Source organism: Cetorhinus maximus, chromosome 11 (genome assembly GCF_964194155.1).
Source record: "Cetorhinus maximus chromosome 11, sCetMax3.hap1.1, whole genome shotgun sequence".
NCBI lineage: Eukaryota > Metazoa > Chordata > Chondrichthyes > Lamniformes > Cetorhinidae > Cetorhinus > Cetorhinus maximus.
Window position 1 is genome coordinate 6,146,901 of NC_135889.1, and position 21,493 is coordinate 6,168,393.

Genomic DNA, 21,493 nt, shown 5'->3' on the forward strand with positions numbered 1-21,493 from the left:
CCCCTGCGATCTCCTCCCTTGCCTCCCTCAGCAGTCTGGGACACAAATCATCCGGACCTGAAGATTTGTCCACTTTTAAGCCTGCCAACACCTCCAATACCTTGTCACTCCCTATATCAATTTGCTTAAGAACCTCGCAGTCTCTCTCCACGAGTTCGATACCTTCATCCTTATTCTCTTGGGTGAAGACGGACGTGAAGTGTTCATTCAACACTCTAGCAATGTCCTCTGGCTCCATCCATAGATTGCCCCCTTGGTCCCTAATGGGCCCTACTCTTTCCCTGGTTATCCTCTTCCCATTGATATAATTATAGAATATCTTGGGATATTCCCTATTTTAACCAGCCAGAGCTTTCTCATATCCCCTCTTTGGTTGTTTTCTTAAGCTCCACCCTGCACTGTCTGTACTCCACTAATGCCTCTGCTGATTTGCTTCCCTTGTACCTGCTAAAAGCCTCTCTTTTCCTTCTCATCGTAACCTCAATATCTCTGGTCATCCACGGTTCCCTGGGCTTGTTACTCCTTCCTATCATCTTATGAATAAAGTATAGTTTTGGAAAAAAATATGTTTGATCATCCTGGGTCTGCAAGAAACCAGGACGTATGCCTATTGCGTAACTGTAATAGATATGCTACTGGTGCCTGAGTAATGAACTTGCAGTTGGACAACACGCTCGAGCCTGAATCAAGAGGAATTATCTAACTGCATTTAAAAGACTTCTTAACATCCAACAGCAAGAAGTCAAAGCCAGAAGAACCAAATGTGTAGGAAATGTGCACAGGTGATCCCAGTAAGTGCATGTGCAGGTGAGGAGCTTCATTTGCAGCAACCAAAACCATTGGACCCATGAATCAAGTGGCTCCACATTCACAACAGCAGCAATCCCAGGGTTTTCCATATCTGAAAGGAAATAGATCATTTTTTTGGGGTTTTTTTTTTCCTTGTTGACTCCCACTCTGGGTAGAGTTGAGGAGGCTATATCCTCACTGACTTCAATACTCAAAAAATAATTGGCATATCAGCTCTTCTTGGTGTGAAAGATAAACACCAAGGCATATCTGCTCCTTTTTCCACACTATGTTTGCATCAAATTGTTGCTATGCCCACAAATAAGGCGCAAAGAATATTTCACCAACCATTCAAGCTGGAAGGACAAGCAGCGCCCGCCCACCCCTTCGCTCCAATTGGGCAAATGCAGCTGATTGACAGCGGGCTAGTCCAATAGGATCAGCAGAGGTGGGTGGCGAGTGTGGGATCCAATGGGCCATGTCAGTGGGTGGGCAACTGACCCTTATTGGACAAGCGCGTGTGATTGACAGCATTTCAGCCAATCAGACGAGGAAAGGAGCCGGAAGTTGCGGGGAGGGGTTGGAATGAGCTGTTTGGTGGGTGAGTGACAGTGGAATGATCTAATCAGACGCACCGTAGAGAACGTGGTGGGTGCTGCTGCGCAGGAGGATTGGAGCAAGCCACCTGGTGGGTGGGGTAAAGAACGTCGGGGTTTGTTCCTATTGGACAAATGCTTATCATTGGCAGCCGAATGGTCCAGTCCGACGCGTCGTGGGGAGGACGGTGGGCGGTGCGCCGCGCGAGGGTTGGAGCGAGCCGCCTGGCTCGGGGGGCGGGGGCAAAAGCAACGCCTGACCTCGCTCCTATTGGACGAGTATGTCTGACGAACAGGGAGCTAACCCAATCAAGAGAGCCGCAGTGGCGCGCGCATGCTGGGACGAGCAACCCCCCCCCCCCAACCCCTTTGGTTGGCCCAAAGCCTAGTCTTAGCTCCTATTGGATGAGTGCGATAGATCGACAGCGGAGCGGTCCAATCAGAGGCGCTGTGGTGCGTGGTGGTGGTGGTGGGAGGAGCGCGCGGTTCGAACGGGCCGGGCGGCGGCCTGGCGAGCGCGCGCGCAAGGAGGAGGAGGAGGAGGATGCGAAGGAGACGGCGGCGACGACAACAAAATGGCGGCACCGAAGACAAGGCTTGTACCTCGCGGCCGGACAACGCCTTCAGCCCGGTGGAGGTGGAGACCGCCTTCCAGGAGCTGTGAGAGTTTTTCCCCGTTCTGTTACGCGGAGCCCGCCGCGCGGCCGGTGCATTGACTACGTTTCGAGAGGCCCGAGCCGCTCACGGAGCCAGGTTTATTTTTTTTTAGGGCGGTCACGGAGCTGGGACAGCTGCTTAAAGCCGTTGAAGCCCCGAGTTTGAGGGTGTTGGGGGCCTGACCGTGTTTTTAAAGGCATTCGCCAGGCCCAGAAAGGTTTTGGCTTTGATTTCGGGCACCTGGACGAATAACCTGTTCCTGCATTTGACTGGCCAGGTATCCCGTGCCAGCCCCGCTGCTTCATCTCAAAGGACTTTTGGCACCAAAGCACTTGAATATCTTGCCCTGATTCCCCCCCTCCAAAAAAAAAACAAACCAACCTTTGCAGCTCCTGCCCTCCCGAAGAAACCCGTTCTCAATATCGCCTCAATATTTTTATTGAATTCAAATTCCACCATCTGCCATAACTGGATTTGAACCCTGGTCCCCAGAGCATTACCCTGGGTCTCTAGATTACTAGTCCAGCAACAATACCACTACACCATCACCTCCCCTCGTCGCCTCAATTTGGAGGACTTGCCTATTGTATATCCCAATTTGCCACGCTCTGTTCTGCAGTGTGTACCGTGCATCTCCACACAGCATGCATTGTTTTTAAAAAGGTCCCCCCCATGTTTTTTTTTTAAAAGCACCTTGGTAATTGTGCTACTCAAACAGGGAGGTGATGCTCTCTCATCTCCGGTGAAATGTTTTGCAGTGACACGGGCTGTGTGACCACTTCAGAACCTCCTTCCAGGTCAAACTTGACATTTTACCACTTGGGAGCCTGACTTCCCTCAGGTATTTTCCTTCCTTTGGTCCCTGTATGAAATGACCCCACAGCTTTGCTGATTTCCAGCCTCTCCCTCCAGTCCCCTAAGCCCTCTGACTTCAGTCCCATCCACCCTCAATGTTTCACCCTCATGAATTCCCCATGCCATGTCTTGGTCACTTTCATGAAAATCATGGTCTCTCTGCGTGTGAGATCCTGATACCTGACCACTTCTCCATCTCCATTGCCTTACTGTGAAACAGTACCACTATGCCTGTCATCTGCCCATTGAGGAAACAGTTTCCCATCCCCTTCCCTCCTGGGATTCTTACAACCTTGTGCATAAATTCCCAACTCCCTTGCCTTAAGTCCTTTATTTGTCTCAACATCTCTGCTCCTGTTGACTTGGGGTCAACTGCTCACTAACCTTTTTTCTTGCCCTTGTACCTAGCAAAGTAATCATCATTTCCCACCCCAGTACACAGTCTCCAGCTGCTCTTCCACGAGTAAAATGGGTGTAAACTGAAACTTACTTGGCAAGCAACTGGCCTAACTGCTTGTTGGCAGACCTTGTTCGACCAATTCAAGCATTACAGTTGTTTGCTCTCTGCATTGAAAATTGCCTGCCTCTTCAGTATTTCCTTGAGGGCAAATTAACCCCAAGCTCTCTTTTCATGTCAAGCTCTCTGCTTTAACCCTTTTCCTTGCCCCTTTCAGCCTTGTCACAAACAGCAAACATGGGGAACTCATGGGTTTCTTACTTTGAGATAGAGCCCTTCATGTAGCTTTTTTTATTCTGCTTTTTCTCCTTTTCCCCCAGCCTTCTCCCTGCCCTCACTCCTAACCTTCAATGGCCTTTTCTTTTGTAGCTTTTCTTCACCTTCCCTATCTTCCTCGGGCACATTTCATCCTTAAGATCTACCACTTCCACCAATTCTTTCCTTTGTCTCGATTCTAATTGAGATTGTAAGTACTTCCCTGTTCTTTGCAGTTCCTCTCTCCTTCAAAACTCCTGTCACTCTTCCCTCAAATCCATTCTGTCTCAACTACTGCTCCATCGGCTTCAACCTCAGCCCCATTTCTCACCCCTCTTTCCTATCCAAGGATCTTGAACATCTCATTGCTTCCCAAGTGCATTCCAACTCCTGGAACTACCTCTTTAAATCCTCCCAGTCTGGCTTTCATGATTCTCACAGTGCCGAAACAGCCAAATTCACATGCTATCCGCTCTGTTCTATTAACACAAAGATTTGTTCTTATTGGGAAAGCTAGCAAAATGTTGCATCTTACATTTTTCTTCAGTTTAAAATTTCTGTATTGTGCTGTTTCCATTTATAATTAAATCTTTCTTGCTTGCGTTCAAATTACTAAGTGATGCCACAAGGATGCTTAAGTTCAAAGTAAAGACTGGGTACAATTCTCGAAGTCAGTTTGAGTCGGAAACTTGACAAGATTATGGCATGTTTATAGACTTGCTTTTGAAGAAATTTCTCTACAGAAGCAACTTGGCCAGCTGTATTGATTTTATTTGTTTTCTATATTTAATCCAATTATATTTATAGCCTAAGTCTTAGTGTTTATTCTCCTGTTTGAAGTTTAGGAAAGCATGAGGCTTGTCAGTTCCAGTAAGCAAATTACACCAACAACATTCTGTTCAATCCCCGGACCATGCTACACTGTTAGATGTTATGTACACAAGGCCATACTTTCTCCTTTAGGGAAAGGGGAGTTGCTTGGGAAGTGTTCTTGTTGAGTACAAGAAAAATAATTGGATTCTGATACTCATTATCCATTTATTTATTCACTGTCTCACACCCACTATAATCATATCTCAGGTATTTGGGTACAATTCTCAAAGTCAGTTTGATTCAGAAACTTGATAACTTGATGTTTATAGACTTGCTTTTGAAGAAATTTCTCTACAGAAGCAACATGGCCAGCTGTATTCCTGAACTACAAAGCCCTGGTATTGGTGTCTGTTTTATGTACCATGGAGATCCAGTGTAATCCTTGGCTTTATTCTGCTCTTCAGTCTTTACTTTGAACTTAAGCATCATTGGAAGTATCTTTGTGGCATCAGTTAGTAATTTGAGCGCAAGCAAGAAAGATTTAATTATAAATGGAAACAGGACAATAATTGAGTTATAAACTTTTTGTTTTAGTTTACTATCCTGAGAAATTTGTGCTTCATTTACTATTTTGTTTTTGTTATAGGTATAATTCTTTGCTTGGCAATAAAGAAAAAGTTGAAAAATCAGCACCGAAGGACAACCATTGTGCTCACACCACGACACAGAAAGATTTGTACAACCTCCTAGCATTGGAGAATGCCCCCCAAAATAACCTAAAAAATGCCTCTCGAGATGTCCTTATAACAGAGGGTTCCATCCTATCTGAGCAATTAAGGCTGAGGAATAGCGACAGTGGCAGAGCCATCCCTAGCACCTGCGGTGATGAAGCTGCAAGGCTTTCTGCCAAAACACCCAATCTAAAACATAACACTTTTCCAGGGAAGGCAAAAGCGAACTTGAAGTCAAACACTGAGACTTCATTCTTTGCTGTGGAGCAACCAGTTCTCCAAGCAGCGGGTCTAAGCCCCAAAAACAGTGATAAGAACGAAGAACGAATTTTTGAATTCTCTAATGATGATGATGATGCTATCTCGACAAACTCTGGGGAGGATTACAGAGAAACGGTCACCTGTGAGGCCTGCTCGGAGATGTTTTGGAAAGTGGTAAATAAAAAGGCAACTAAGAAAAAGGGGCGTGCATCAGGGAAGAAACAACCTTATGGTAGGATGGTGCATTTTCACAATCATTCCTTAATGCTGATTGTATACGATGTACAGTGTATGTATGTGTCCTAGTAAGGGCAATATATTGTACCATGGGTGAAATTCAATGATGGATACCATTGAATTTTATCCCTTGTTTCATTAGTGAGAACCTGATGTCAGTTTGGGCTGGAAACACTGATTTTAAAAAGCTCTCTTGTACACATTTTAGGAATTCTTTGCACTTTACATAATTACTAACCCAGCCTATGTCATGATACAGTTGTAGAAAACTTACTTTGAGTCTATCCCCAGGCAGATCTCATGTCCAACATTTAGGAGACGGCACACAACTTGGTTTACATCGAAATACAAGCTGACCTTTCAGTCAGTAGAAACGTTTTATAATCGTGCCTTATAGAATCAGAGTGGATGAGTCAAGAATTGTCCTTGCACAAGTTTGAGGGCTGAAAGGATTTCTGAAAAAAAGGCTTTGTTTGCAGGCAGTTAGTTTGCTTGTTTTACTGGAATACTGAACATCTGTCAAAACGCTTGTTAAATATTGGTTAACCCATGCGCTTTGAAAGGTGCTCCAGCAGAAGTTGTTGTGAGAAGACTTGCCTCTTATCCTGTTTCTTAGCATCTTAAAGCACCTCATGTATTGAATACCTGAACAGGCAGTAACTATTATGTATGCCAGTGTGTCTGCCATTGTACATAAAGCAGCAAGATGAATAACCCGCTGGTGGTTAAAGGAAAGAAGTTGATCGGGGTATAGGGAAAGCTTCTTGCTCTTTGTGTAGTGCCACAAGATCTTTAACCTCTGCCTGAATCACCAGCATCGATTTAACACCTTCTCCATAGAATGGCACCCTCAGCAATGCAGCATTCTCTCAGCATTGCATTGAAATGCCACTATAGTTCATGTGCACATGTCCCAAGGTAGATCTTGTAACCGTAATCATGTGCTTCAGAAGTAGGAGTGGTGTTGACTAAGCCAATCAGACACTGCAAATAACTTGGTATGACAAATTCTAGCGTTGCTCCAGTGAGACAGGCTTACTCATTAAGGATACAGTATCTTGAATATTCAATGTTTACATAAAATACCCATTTGATACATATGAAACATTCTCTTGTCCCTCAGAGAGAACCAGTTATCGGATTATCAAGTGATTTTTTAATTACGCTAAAACTGCTTTATTGCAAGTTAACTAAATTCAAAATCCCAACTGAATAGTAAGTTGAAAACCCTAGAATTTAATTATTGCTTGGTATGTTGACATGAAAATATCAGAGCGATTGCATCATCTGACTTGGTAGAATGTTGGACTTTTTGAGGATAACGAATGTATTTGGAAAGATGCCATTGATGCACTTTCCGCGTGAATTGCACTAGCTGCCCTTGAAAGTGGCATCCCATTTGCGAGATATAAAAGCAGAAAATGCTGGCCATACTCAGGCCTGGCAGCAACTGTGGAGAAAAATACTGTGGATGCTGTAAATCCAAAATAAAAACAAAATAATGGTCAGCAGGTCCGACAGCAACTTGTGGAGAGAGAAACACAGTCAACGTTTCAGTTTGCTGAGCCATCGTCGGAACAGCTCCGAGACAATAGTTCCTGTTTCTCTCTCCGCAGGTTGCTGTCGGACCCGCTGAGTATTGGCAGCATTATTTCGTTTTTATTGTGGTTTTACAGCATCCACAGTATTTTGCTGTCATATTTGCATGAGCGTATTGAAGAATAATTACAGTGCCCATAGACGTTTACAGCACAGAAGGAGGCCATTCGGCCCATTGTGTCCATGCTGGTCAACAAAGATCTGACTACACTAATCCCATTTTCCAGCGCTTGGCCCATAGCCTTCGAGACTGTGGCAACACATGTGAATATCTGAATATTTCTTAAATGTTACAAGAGTTTGACTCAACCAACCTTTGAAGCAGTGAGTTCCAGACTCCCACCACCCTTTGGGTGAAATAACTTTCTCTTTAACTCCCCTCTTAGCCTTCTAACTCTTAGCTTAAATCTATGCCCCCTGGTTATTGACACCTCTACTAATGGAAAAAGTGCCTTCCTATCCACCCAATCTATGCCCCATATAATCTTATACACCTCTATCAGGTCCCCTCTCAACCTTTGTTGCTCCAAGGAAAACAATCCCGGCCTATCCAATCTTTCCTCATAGCTCAGGACCTCCAGCCCAGGCAGCATCCTGGTAAATCTCCTCTGCATCTCTCCAATGCAATCACATCCTTCCCATAATGTGGTGACCAGAACTGTATGCAGTACTCCAGTTGGGCCCAACCAACATTTTATACAGTTCCAGCATAACCTCCCTGCTGTTAAATTCTATGCCTCAGTTAATAAAGGCTAGTATCCCATATGCCTTCTTAACCACCTTACCTACCTACCCTGCTACCTTCAGGGATCTGTGGACATGCACACCAAGGTCCCTCTGATCTTCAGTATTTTCCAGGGTCCTACCATTCATAATGTAATCCCTTGCCTTGTTAGCCCCCCCCCCCCCCCCCAGTGCATTACCTCACATTTTTCCAGGTTGAATTCCATTTGCCACTGCTCTGCCCACCTGACCAGTCCATTGATATCCTTCTGCAGTTTATAGCTTTCCTCCTCACTATTTACCACCCTACCAATTTTCGTGTCACCCGTGAACTTCTTGATCATACCCCTTACGTTTAAGTCCAAATCATTTATGTGCATCACAAACAGCAAGGGCCCCAACACCGAGCCCTGCAGAACCCCACTGGAAACAGACTTCCAGTCACAGAAACATCCCTCTACCATCACTCTCTGCTTCCTGCCTTTCAGCCAGTTTTGGATCCAATGTGCTGTTTTGCCTTGGATCCCATGGGCTCTTACTTTCTCGACCAGTCTGCCATGAGAGACCTTATCAAAAGTCTTGCCAAAGTCTATGTAGACCACATCAAATGCATTACCCTCATCAACACTCCTAGTTACCTCCTCAAAAAATTTGATCAAATTTGTCAAACACGACCTTCCCTTAACAAATCCATGCTGACCGTCCCTGATTAATCCATGTCTCTCCAAGTGTAGGTATGTTCTGTCCCTCAGAATTCTTTCTAGTAACTTCACCACCGAGGTTAGACTGACTGGCCTGTAATTTCCTGGTTTATCCCTCCCTCCCTTTTTTAATAATAGGACAACTTTAGCAGTCCTCTGGCACCTCACCTGTGGCCAGAGAGGTTTTGAAAATTACTGCCAGGGCCCCTGACATCTCTTCCTTTGCCTCCCTCAACAGCCTGGGATACATCTCATCCGGGCCTGCGGATTTATCCACTTTTAAGGCCTTTAAATCCACTTGTACCTCCTCTCTCCCTGTTAATTTCCTCTAATATTTCACAGCCCTCCAACCTGATGTCCACATCTGCGTCGTCCTTTTCCATTGCGAAGACCGACGCAAAGTATTCATTGAGGACTGTACCCACGTTTTCCGGGTCCACAAGTACATTACCTCTATGGTCCCTAATTGGCCCTACTCTTTCCTGAGTTATTTTCTCGTTCTTTATATATTTAAAAAACTCTTTTGGGATTCCTTTATTCTACCCACCAATGCTTTCTCATGCACTCGCTTAGCTTTCCTAATTTCCTTTTTAAGCTGCCCTCTGCACATTTTATACTCCTCTAAGGACTCTGCCATATTCAGCCCTCAGTATCTGGCATAAGCGTCTCTTTTTTCCTTAATCCTAATCTTTATGTCCCTTTACATCTAGGGTTGTCTGGACTTTGTCCTTCCCTTTGTCTTTATGGGAACATATTTGCCCTGTACTCTAGCTATTTCCTCCTTGAATGCCTCCCACTGCTCTGACACAGTTTTATCTGCAAGTAGCAGCTCCCAGTCCATTTGGGCCAAATCGTATCTCATCTTAGTTAAATTAGCCTTTTCCCAGTTTAGAACTTTTATTCCCGGCCTAACCTTATCCGTCTCCACAACTATCCTAAATCTAACTGAGTTATGGTCACTATCTCCAAAATGCTCCCCAATTGATACGCCTTCCACCTGCCCAGGCTCATTTCCAAATATTAGGTCCAGAACTGTCCCCTCCCAAGTTGGGCTTTCTACATAGTTTGTATTATATATGATTAATTCCAACAAGAATCACCAAGTTTAGAAAATTGAGACTTTTCATATTGCATTTCTTAAATATGCATTTATAATATTTTCCTTGGACATAAGTAACACAAAGCATCAAAATAAAAAAAAGTACTTCAGATGTTGGAAACCTGAAATAAAAACAAAGTGCTGGAAATACTCAGCAGGCCTGATGGCATCTGTGGAGAGAGAAACAGTTATTCTGGCATTTATGCTCACTCTGGACAAATGCTTTGTCTCTTTACTACAATCATTACCACTTCTTTTGCCTTTTGTTCTATGACATTTTTGTCATCTTATGTTCCCCTGCTCTGCACCCTATCCCAGACCTTCCCTTTTGTTCTTCCCCCTCCCCACTTTCGACAGCCTATTTTAAAAATTGTTTAGCACCTTCAATGGGTATCAACATTTAGCTTTTCCATGTATTAGTAATTCAAAAACTGTTCCTGGTGAATGTGCCAAGCAACGTTGGATAACAAATGTTTGTATTTAAATGGAACGTAAGCTGGACTGAAACTGCTATAAACACCATTTTTATATAGGTTTCTTTTTCAGATCCCACCTCTTTATCCTGTGACCAGTGGGTCTTGAAAAAACCTTTGTTGCCTAGAAGTCATCTACAGAAACGTAGAAGGTACTGTAAATCGTGCTGTATAAGTCCGCCCCCAAAAATCATGTTTTTGCATATACTCAGTGTATAAGTTGAACCCCCCCCCCCCCACCCCGCACCTGATTTTTCAGCCACACATGCTTGCACTACTTGCACTAGTAGTAAGCCTCAATTCTTTACCCTACAAATGCATGTTTTACTTAATCCCAGTACCTTATAACTGGGCACCAGAGATCAAGCAGGCGATGTGGGTTATGTTTCAAAGATCTGTGGGAGTTTAAGACATTCCCACTTTTTGCGTCGGATGCTAATGACATTTCAAATTGGTGACCGCCCCTCACCAGCGGTTCACTCTCATGCCTGGCGTGTAAGTCGACCGCTGTTTTTGGAGGGATTTTTCGAGGCTTCAACGTCGTCTTGTGCGCTGACATCTACGGTAAACGTTCTTCAAGGTAATTTTCGAATGATCAGAAATATTCGTCTGGTGCCCTTGCTTTTAAATTGAGTTGCATCTAAATGTACCGTGCATCATGAGAGACGTGCATCAGGCCCGTGAGTGGAGTCAAAAGGTCTGCTAACGCCTGTATTTTTAAAAAAGAAATGCCTGTACACTTCCTGTCTATAAAATTTTAATTCCAGCTGTTGCGTCTTGTCACGAAAAGAAAGTGCTGGAAGAACTCGGCAGGTCTGGCAGCATCTGTGGAGAGAGAAAACAGTTAACGTGACTTGAGTCATAATTGACTCAAAACGTTAACTCATGTTTCTCTCTCCGCAGATGCTACCAGGTCTGTTGAGTTTTTCCGGCACACTTTTTTTTTTCCAGATTTCCAACATCCACAATATTTTCCTTTTTATCTTAGCATCACGTTTTGTCAGCTTTTTTCCATTCTAAATTCCTTTGTTCAAATCTATGATAGAGACTAAAATAGAAAATGCTGGAAACTATCAGCACATTTGTTTATAAATTGCTAAACCATGAAGATGAACCAGGCTTTTTAAAAAAAAAATTAAAGAGAAACCCCATTGGAAGAAGAGCAGAACTTCCTCGAGGAACTGTTAAGTCTCTAACAGGTTCACAGAATGATGCAACACAGGAGGAGGCCATTCGTCCCATAGTACCTGTGCTGGATCTTTAGTTGAGCAATCCAATTAGTTCCAAAGTCCTGCAAAATGCTTCCCCTTCGAATGTTTGTCTAATCTTTTGAAAGTTACTGTTGAATCTGCTTCCAACCCTTTCAGGCAGTACATTCCACATCACAGCAGCTTGGCTAGTCTTATTAAAATGGCTTTCTCATGTTGCATCTGGTTCTTTGGGTGTGTCCTCTGTTACTGAACCTTCGGTCACTGGAAACACGTCTTTCTCAATTTATCCTATCAAACTCCAGCATAGAATTCCATATAAAGGAAAGACGCTCCTTCCTTTTAATGGTACCTTTAATGACGAGGAAAATGTTGCTGCATTGGCAGAATCGCCCCCCCGCCCCAAAAGAAGAAAGATTGGATCAGCGCACCGAACTTCTCTCAGCCCAAGTTTCCTGCGTTTTCTCGTAATTTCAGATTTCTAGCATCTGCAGTGTTCTACCTTTATAATAGTAACCAACATGCTGCAATTGTATCCTTCCAGTGACAATCCTGTAGCACCTCAGCCTTGCTAGTTCCAACTCTCCACCTGTGCCGCAGGGAAACTTCAATTTCCTGCTTAAATTCCGCTGAGATTTGTTGTTCCGCTGTAATATAAAATCCCAAGTGCCTTAAAAAGAACGCAAAATGGGACTGACCTTTGCGTACAAACTAGCGCAATTACTCTTCCCTTAACCCTGCTTCATCCAGAGGGATCACATTTTTGTCTTGGATCCTTCTGTGCAACATCACAGCAGAATTACTAGTAACTAATTTTAAAAAATAACCAGCTAAGGGAAGTCTAGTGCCACCTTTCATTTTAGAAGCAAGTTTTGATATTTTTTTTTAAAACTAAAATGGTTCACCAGTGATGATTTCAAACTTTATGGAAGGGAGGAGGTTCCAAGACGTGGGCATTGTTTGCTTAGTTACAGATATTAATGTGGCATCCTCTAGAAAAACAACACTGAAGTCCTTTTATGCGAGTGCGAGGTATCAACTCTGTTTGAATTTGAACATTTTGGGCTATGTGAAGTATGATCCTAAGTCAGATATGTGGGGTAAAAATAGTTTGTTTAACTAGTTGCAAAAAATGTGTTAGTTAATGTTATGGTTTCAGGTTAGCCTCCTACTATGGGTGAAAAAGCACCTAAAAACTTTGGTTCTTTTTGAGTGTTCTTCCTGTCTCTCCCCACAATTGCATGAGCAATTTTCTGTACTGCCCCAGGCAACTTTACAACTATGATGAGCTACGTAAACTCAATTATTCCAGTGCTACTTTGCATTCTGATGCAGACGCAAAGAAGCAGAATAACAGCTTCAAAATGAATATATTTGGAGTTTTATAATCTTTGCCTTTCACCGTATTCTCCTTCTGAATTTTATAAGGGGAAACATCTATGGCATTGAAATTGTTTTTTTATTTTTTGGAGCTCATTCTCCAAGTTTTTCGAACCCATCAGTAGGTTTTCTGTTGGAACTGCACAAAAAGTCAGCATTTGTACTTGCACCTTGAATCTTTTTTTTTCACATATTGGCCTGTTGTTTTTTTGTTGCTGTTTCTCAATTTGTAGTGGAGTTGGCTTTATTCAAATCTAGTTTGTATGTGCTAAATCTTCTCGTGACTTACGGTTCTAATTGCAGAGAGATTTGGTGCCTGAAGAAATCGATTGGTGCATCTGCTCAGAGTGAAGTCACTAGGAAGTGGATCCCACGGTGTTCCCGGCCTCACGTGTTTCTGCAGAGGTAATAACCCTGTTCCTCCCAAAGAGGAGTCCTGCCTTCTGTGCAAAATTATTTTTACCCACAAACTTAGTCAGAGTCGTCCTTTTCCTTCCTACCCAATAAATGTCCGTGATTCACTGCATCATATGGAACCAGACTGGAGTCTCTATTTCCGTTAACCCACAATTTTAATCGTTTTTAATTTGACCCGAAAGATGCATAACCCAATAAAACCTGGTTTGAATACTGCATCAAGTTGATGCCACTCTGGATCGAACTTATTACCCACTGTGCCGCCTGAATGTAGATCGCAAATAATTATAGACGAAGTAGACCATTCAGCCCATCTAAATGTATCTATCTAGCAAATTGCTATGGTTGCCCCGTTGCAGTACCCAAGGATTATTCATGTGCTTTTGAGTTTTTGCCTCCAGTATTCTTCCATAAGGTCTATTCCATATGTTGTTCACTCAGTGTGAGGACCTTCCAGATACCTACCCTAAATATATTTTTCTCCGGTTTTGGTCCATATCCTCTTCTCCTACTCCCACAACTTAAAAGTAGTATTCCAGATTTGTTAGAATTACTTTGTACATCTTGATAAGATCACCGCTTAGACATTCATCTCCAGGATGAAACGCCCAAGTCTCCCCAGTCTTCTCTCAAACTCTGACTGTTGACACCGGCAGTCAGTCTCGTGACTGTTCTCTGCACTAACTCCAGTACTTATGTCTCTTTTGCGTCTGAGACCAGAAGTGGATGTGGTGTTCAAGGTGCAGTCTGACCAAAGTACTTTAATCTGCTAACTATTCCCTCTGCCGTGTATTCAGTTGTTGACCTTTATTCCAGTATTCTGGTGTAACTGTTCAAATTTCTATTCCCTTTGTTGATTGCTGCTCTGCATTGGCTGAACAACAACAACTTGTATTTATATAGCATCTTTAATGTTGTAAAAGTCCCAAGACCAGGTGCACAGGAGTGTTATCTATTGACACTGAGCCACATGAGATAGTAGGATGGATGACCAAAAGCTTGGTTAAAGAGAGAGGTTTTCTGGAGCATGTTAAAGAGGGAAGTGAGGCAGAGAGGTTTAAGGGAGGATGTTCCAGAGGTTTAGGACCCCGATAGCTGAAGACACGGCCACCAGTGCCGGAGCAATTAAAATCGGGGTAGTCAAGTGGCCAGAATTGAAAGAACGAAGATAACTTGGAGGGTTGAAGGGCTGGAGGAGATTAGAGATGGGGAGGGGACAAGGCAGTGGAAGGAATTGAAAACAAGGGTGGGAATTTTAGAACCCAGGCTAAATTGGGAGCCCCCGTAGACCAGTGAGCACAGGGTGATGGGCAAACAAGACTTGGTAGGAGTTGGAATCTGGGCAGCAGAGTTTTGGTTGACCTTGAGTTTATGGAAGGTAGGAGGTGAGAGGCTGGCCAGGAGCGCATCAGAATAGTCGAATCTAGAGGTTAAAAAAAGGGCATGGAAGAAGGTTTCAGCAGGTGAGCTGAGGCAGGGGTGCACCTGGATGATACAGAGGTGGAAATAGGACCATCTTGAGCTTCCAATCTATTAAGACTCCTGGGTCCCTGTCAGCTTCATTCTTATCTATTTAACCAAATTTGTGGAATATGTGTGTTGCTTATTTTGCTTTCCTATTTGTGCTATCTTGCATTTTAAATGTTCGTCATTGTTCTCCCCACTTACGTTTTGTCCAACTCATTTCTATAGTGAGCTGTTTTCGACGATGTTAAACTGTAAAAAAATGTAAAGTTTAAATGCACATACTTACTCCTGCCACTTTGTTTCTTTTGCAGAGTAAATTTCCCCTTCCTCAGCTAACTGTTGATTCCCTCCCACCCTGTTTTCTGCAAAGACTTCATTCAATTCAGCAGTTTCTCCGACTCTCTTGCACCTGTTGCGGCTGTGCGACCTTCCACACCAATGTTTCTGAAATGTCTTCCTGTTTCCTTAGCCAAGGATTTCCTTCCTCTGTGGTTGATCGGGCCCTCACCCCATCCCTCCCCTTCAGAACCATGAGAGGGCCCCCTTGGTCTTCACCTTCCACCCCGCCAGCCTCCGACAGATTGTTTTCTGTCATCTCCGTTATAATGCTACCACCAAACACATCTTTTCCTCCTCTGCTTTCAACGTTCCAAAGAGACCATCCCCTCTTTGACACCCTGGTCCACTCTTCGATTGCCTACTACCCTTCCCCTGGCACCTTCCTATCCAAGAGCAGTGGATGCAACACCTGCCCTCTCATCTTTTATTTTCCCACAACCCATGCCCTTAAAAACATGTTCCAGGTGAACAGTGAGTGACTTGCACTAGTTCTAACTTGGTATAATACATTCACTACTCACGATGTGGTTTCACCTACATTGAGGAGCTCAAATGCAGATTGGTTAATCACTTTGCTGAACACCTATGTTCAGTCCATAAGCGTGACTTCGAGCTTCCAGCTGCTTGTCGTTTTGATTCTCTATCATGCTTGGACCTCCTCTATCCTCTACCTCATACTTTTTTAAGTTCTTCCACAGGATGTGAACGTCACTGGCAAGGCCAACGTTTGTTGCTCATCCCTAATTGCCCTTGAGATTTTGGTGGTGAGCTGCCTCCTTAAATCACTGCAGTCCTTCTAGTGTTCGTACAGCTACAGTGCTGTAAGGGAGGGGCAGTACTGTTCTCACAAAACGATGCAAACTCACGGAATACCATGTCATCTTCCTAATAGGCACTTTACAAGCTTAACATGGGGTTAACAACTTTAGATCTTAGTCATTTTCTCGTACAGTAGGTAATGGAAGGTGGCTGCACCAAAGCCGCTGGGAATGAAGGATGTGTGGGCTGGTGCTTGGATGGGGCACTTCCTAAGGATACCCAGCCAGGGGTGGTCCATAGCCCTGGGGTCTATCCACCCTTCTCCTCCACATTCCTGGACCACAGCAACCCCCTCCTCTTTGACAGATTTTCCATGCTTTCCTCCCCACTATTCTGCTGTAACCAGTTGAACCAACTCTGGACACATCTTTTGTTTCTTTGCCCATCCCATCACTACAACAACTTGAATTATATAGCTGCTTTAATGTAATAAAACATCTCAAGGTGCTTCACAGCAGCATTATGAACCGAAATATGACGCCAAGCCACATAGAGATATTAGGTCAAATGACCAAAAGCTTGTTCAGAGGTTTTAAGGAGTGTCTTAAAGGTGGAGAGGTGTAGGGAGGGAACTGAAGGCACAGTCATGAATGAATCACAGAATCTTAACAGCACAGAAGGAGGCCATTTGGCCCATCATGTCTGCACTGGCTCTCCAAATGAGCATTATGACCCAGTGCCAGTGCCCTGCCTTTTCCCTGTGCCCTTGCACATTGTGTTTCTATTCAAATAGTCATCTAATGTTCTCTTGAATGCCTCAATTGAATCCGCGTCCACCATACATCCAGGCAGTGCATTCCAGACCCGAACCACTCATTGTGTGAAAGTTTTTTTTCTCACGTCCCATTTGCTTCTTTGTAAATCATTTTAAATCTGTGTCGTCTCGTTCTTGATCCTTTTACGAGCAGGAACAGCTTCTCCCTATATACTCTGTCCACCCCCCTCATGATTTTGAATATCTCTATCAAATCTCCTCTTAGCCGCCTTCTATCCAAGGAGAACAGTCCCAACCTCTCCAACCTATCCTCATAGCTGAAGTGTCTCATCCCTGGAACCATTCTTGTAAACCTCTTCTGCACTCTCTCCAATGTGTTCACATACTTCCTATAATATGGTGCCCAGAACTGTACACAATATTCCAGCTGAGGTCTAACCAGTGTCTTACGTAAATTCAGCATAACCTTCCTGCTCTTGTACTCCATGCCCCTGTTAATAAAACCCAGGACATTATAAGCTTTATTAACTCCTATCTCCTCCTGTCCTGCCACTTTCAATGATCTATGCACATATACACCCAAGTCTTTCTGCTCCTGCACCCCCTTCAAAATTTCACTCCTTATTTTATCTTATCTGTCCATGTTCTTCCTACCAAAATGCATCACCTCACACTTCTCTGTATTGAACTTCATCTGCCACCTATCTGCCCACTCCACCAACTTGTCTACAGCCATTTGAAGTTCTACACTGTCCTGCTCACAATTTACAACACTCCCAAACTTCATATCATCCACAAACTTTGAAATTGTCCCCTGCACACCAAGATCTAGATCATTAATATATATCAGGAAAAGCAAGGGTCCCAATACCCTTGGAATGATTAAAATCTGGGTGCGCAAGAGGCCAAAATTAGATGTGCAGAGATCTTGGGTTGTGGTCCTGGATGAGATTAGAGAGATGGGGAGGGGTGAGGCTATGGAGGTATTTGAAATCAAGGATGAGAATTTTGATATCAAGGCATTGCTTGACTGGGAGCCAATGTAGGTTAGCAAGCATAGGGCGATGGGTGAATGCTGCAAGTTAAAACATAGGCAGCAGAATTGAATGATCTCAAGATTACGGAGGGTGGAATCTGAGACACCAGTCAGGAGCGTGTTGAAATAGTCGAGTTTTGAGGTAACAAAGGCATGAATGAGTGTTTCAGCGGCAGATGAGCTGACGCGGGGTGAAGTCCGGTGATGTTATGGAGGTGGAAATGGGTGGTCTTAATGTTGGAATGGATATGCATCGAAAGTTCATCGCAGTCAGATTTAACACCAACGTTGTGAACAGTCTGGTTTAGTCTCAGATATTGCTAGGGCACAGTATGAGGGGACTGAGACAGTGGCTTCAGCCTTCCTAACATTTAATTGGAGGCTGGCCTGGTCAACCATGTCTAATGCTGCAGATGGTTTGGGAGGGACGTGAAGGGATATCTTTGTCACAATCACATAGAACTTAGATAAGAGCTCTTTGGTGCTTTGGAAGGGCAGAAACCTGATGGGAGGGAAATGGGTTTCTGGAAGAGACAGGCAAGGACTTGGGAGGCAACGACGTGTTAAAGGACATTGGTGAGGAAAGGGAAATGGAGTATTAGTTTTCCAGGACGGTGGGGCCAATGGTTTTATTTTTAAAGAGATGGTGATGATGGCAGATTTAAAGGAAAGGGGGGACAACCCCTGGAGAGAAATATCAACTACCAAACAAGGGGGAGCAAGGAAACGGAAGGGGAGGTTGGATAATCAGCAGTTTAATGGGAATAAGGTTGAGGGAGCAGGAAGTGGGTCTCATGGACAAGATTAATTTGGAGAGGACATGAGGGGAGATGTGGGAGAAACGTGAGACTTTAAGGGTAGAGCAGTGGGGAAAACTTGGCCCGGTGGGTTAGTGAAAGGGAGAGTTTTGGCACAGGTAGTTGATTGTATGCTCTTGATCTTTGTGACAAAAGTCCACAAGCTCCTCACACTTATTGTTGGGAGGTGAGGGTGGAAAAGACGGGAAAGAGGTTAAAGGAGTACTTGCAGTGGAGAAAAGGAGCTGGGGTTGTCTTTGCATTCCAGGATAGTTTTCGGAGTTAACAACTTTGGGGAATAAGTTGAAATTATTGTGCCAAAACAGTCAGACTTCAGATCTGAGGCTACTTAATGCTGGTACTAGATTTGAAAAGTAGCAAATATTTGTTCCATAGCATATCACCTTGATAATCACAGAATTAATCCTAAAAGGGGAAAATTGAGTCGTGTGCTCTCCAGACTATCTCCATTAATGCCGGACAGTAATCAACCCATTATTTAATTATACAAAAGTGCCAAATGCTACTTTAGTGAAATTCTTCCAAATAGTCATTTGGTAGTACAGAACGTGAGTATTGCCGAAAAAGAGACAGCTCAAAGGATTTAGTCTTGCACTCTTCAGGACACTATGCAAGAATACCTGAGAGTCATGCTGCTACTACATAGTAGCAACATGAGTGGTATTTGCCACAGGGGATGCTGCCGTCAAGCCAAAAAGATATTCTGCCTATCTCACAAATGAGTAATGTGGTATATGAATTTCAGTGCCAGTGTGATGCTAGGTATATAGGCCATACATCCCACAGACGGATCGTGTCAAACAGCATGTCCCAGCCGCTGTTCGCAACAGGCAAGGTTTAGTCTGTACACAACCAGTCTGTGCTTGCAAAACTCAAAACACGGTGTCCAATATTAGATGTGATTCTGCAATTTGACATCATTTGCTAAATAATCCTCAATGAGGCTAAGAATTACGCTGACAACCAATTTAAGATTCAGTTGGGCTTGCAGTGTGGTGCATTTGCATGTAAAGGAAACTACATACATTAATACACAGGGCCCTGTTCTTTACAGGCAGAAAGAACATGTACACACATTGTGCCTGTTTCAGCTAAACAAAATAAGTGACAGCCATTCGCTGGCTCATTCCTCAGGGCAATGCCTTGACCATTCTGGTTTAAATTTCAAACAATGTTAACTATCGGTCACCATCACTGGTGCATTCTCCATTGCAACGCCTCTCCAATCAGAGTCTACTTGCCAACCAATCAGCGCACTCTTTACATACAGTATAAATTGTCTTCGCCCTAAATTGGTATTCTTGCGAATTATCCTGAAGAGTGCAAGACAAAAAGCTTTGACATGTCTCTTTTTTTCAGAAATTCTTTCAAATAAGTTACTTCAAATTATTTTCGTAATAGAACAAAATTCCAGTTAACAAGTTGCACGCTCCTTTTAGTAAAACAGTTTGTTTCTGGCTTTGCATATGTTGAAGTGCAATTGGTGGTGGTAAGCACAGTGGCTGTTAATAGAAATGTTTAATGGTAGAAAAGGTAGGGGTGGGTGGGGAAGGAGAGCAGTTAATTAGAAAATATGAGGCTTTCACACACTTGGAGTTGAATAAAATATACATTGGGTTAGAAAGTTATGATATATTTATTACTCTTCCTCAGTTTAGATTAACCCTCATTGTGAAAATGTCAACTATGATTGCTCCCTGGCACATATTCAGGAGAGATGTTTTCATAATTGAGTTGCAGTTCAAGATTTTATATTCTGGTAACCAAAGCAGCAATGTTGTAAAATCACATGCGACTGTTTTAATGCACAGCTTCCAGAATAAGGATTCCAAAACACCTGCCTGTCAGTTGGATAACCTTGTTTTTGTATATTGCAGATAGCTTTATTTTTGGATAAAGGTGTAAATTAAGTGATGCTATTTTAACCACAGGAATCTACGATCCTCCAGGAGAAAAGTTGATGAATTTCTTGCCAAGCATAGAAAAAAACAGCCTCAAAAAAAGACGAGAAAAAGATCAAGGAAGAAAGAGCTGTTTGTTTTCAAGCTTCCTGAAACTCCTGCATCTTCCATTATAATCTCAGATAATGAAGATTCCGAAATAGAAATCAGTACTGTTAAAAGGAAACTAACAACGGCTGTCCTGAGCAGAGAAGACAGGACCAAAAAAGGCAGCTGTGACTTTTCTGAGGACGATTCGAATACCTGTGAAAGTGGGTTTTACAGCTCCGACAGCAAATCGGTGCAGTGCGAGAGTAGCACCTGTACCAACCTTGCATATGATTCCAGATCTTTGAATTTTAATCCAGGAAAGACAGAGCCTGCCTTTTCAACTTCTGCTTCACCGTGTCCTGAGAATCAGCTGCATTCTCCAAATGGAAAAGCAAAAACGTGGGAAGGAACGCAAAGCAAAATAAATTCTAGGATAGCTCCTCCCAGTTCTTTTGGTTGGTTAAAACCTGGTGGCTTCACGTCTATGATTGCTAAGCTGAAGGCTAGATCTCTGACCTCATCAGGCAGTGTTGTCAAAGAGACATGACTTGCTCTTTCCTTTCAAACTTATCTTAAAGAAGTCAGCACAAAGCTGTTCTCTGTACTCGCACACGCTTATGTATGCAATTAATGTATAACTAATACTGTTTGTTTCTGTTGGAGTATTTAGTCAAATCACCAATTATTTTAATTTTGGACAGTTTGACCAATGTTTTTGTTTATATTTATTAAACAAGCACAGCAGTGATTAACATTGCTTTCTTTTTCTATTGGCTTAGTTCTGAATTCCCTGCCCCCACCCCCTCGTTCGGTATGAGTTAAAAGTAGAATTTGTGAAGACCGTTGCGGTTGGTAATAAATTGTTTCATTTAAAAGCTAGTGTTGCAGCCAAGTTGGTAAACGCTTGACTTTCTAAATGATCCCATTTGAAATTGAAGCCAAGTGCTGCCCACTGACAAGTAGATGAACATCCAATTCTCACCTCGGATGAAGAGTTACAGCTTCAGTATCAGACTTTTCCTAGTTTGATGAAAATGTACCTGGAAGTTTGAAAACT

At 43.2% G+C, this 21,493-nt stretch overlaps 1 protein-coding gene across 1 annotated transcript; it reads left to right on the forward strand.

Annotated features, from left to right (window-relative positions):
- Positions 1-1,565: 1,565 nt before the first annotated feature.
- Positions 1,566-21,281, forward strand: LOC144686350 (uncharacterized). Its single transcript, XM_078551432.1, has 5 exons — positions 1,566-2,045; positions 5,069-5,646; positions 10,320-10,398; positions 13,138-13,239; positions 20,377-21,281. Exons 1-5 carry the CDS (start codon positions 1,930-1,932, stop codon positions 20,981-20,983), a joined length of 1,482 nt encoding a protein of 493 aa, XP_078407558.1. The 5' UTR covers positions 1,566-1,929; the 3' UTR covers positions 20,984-21,281.
- Positions 21,282-21,493: the final 212 nt, after the last annotated feature.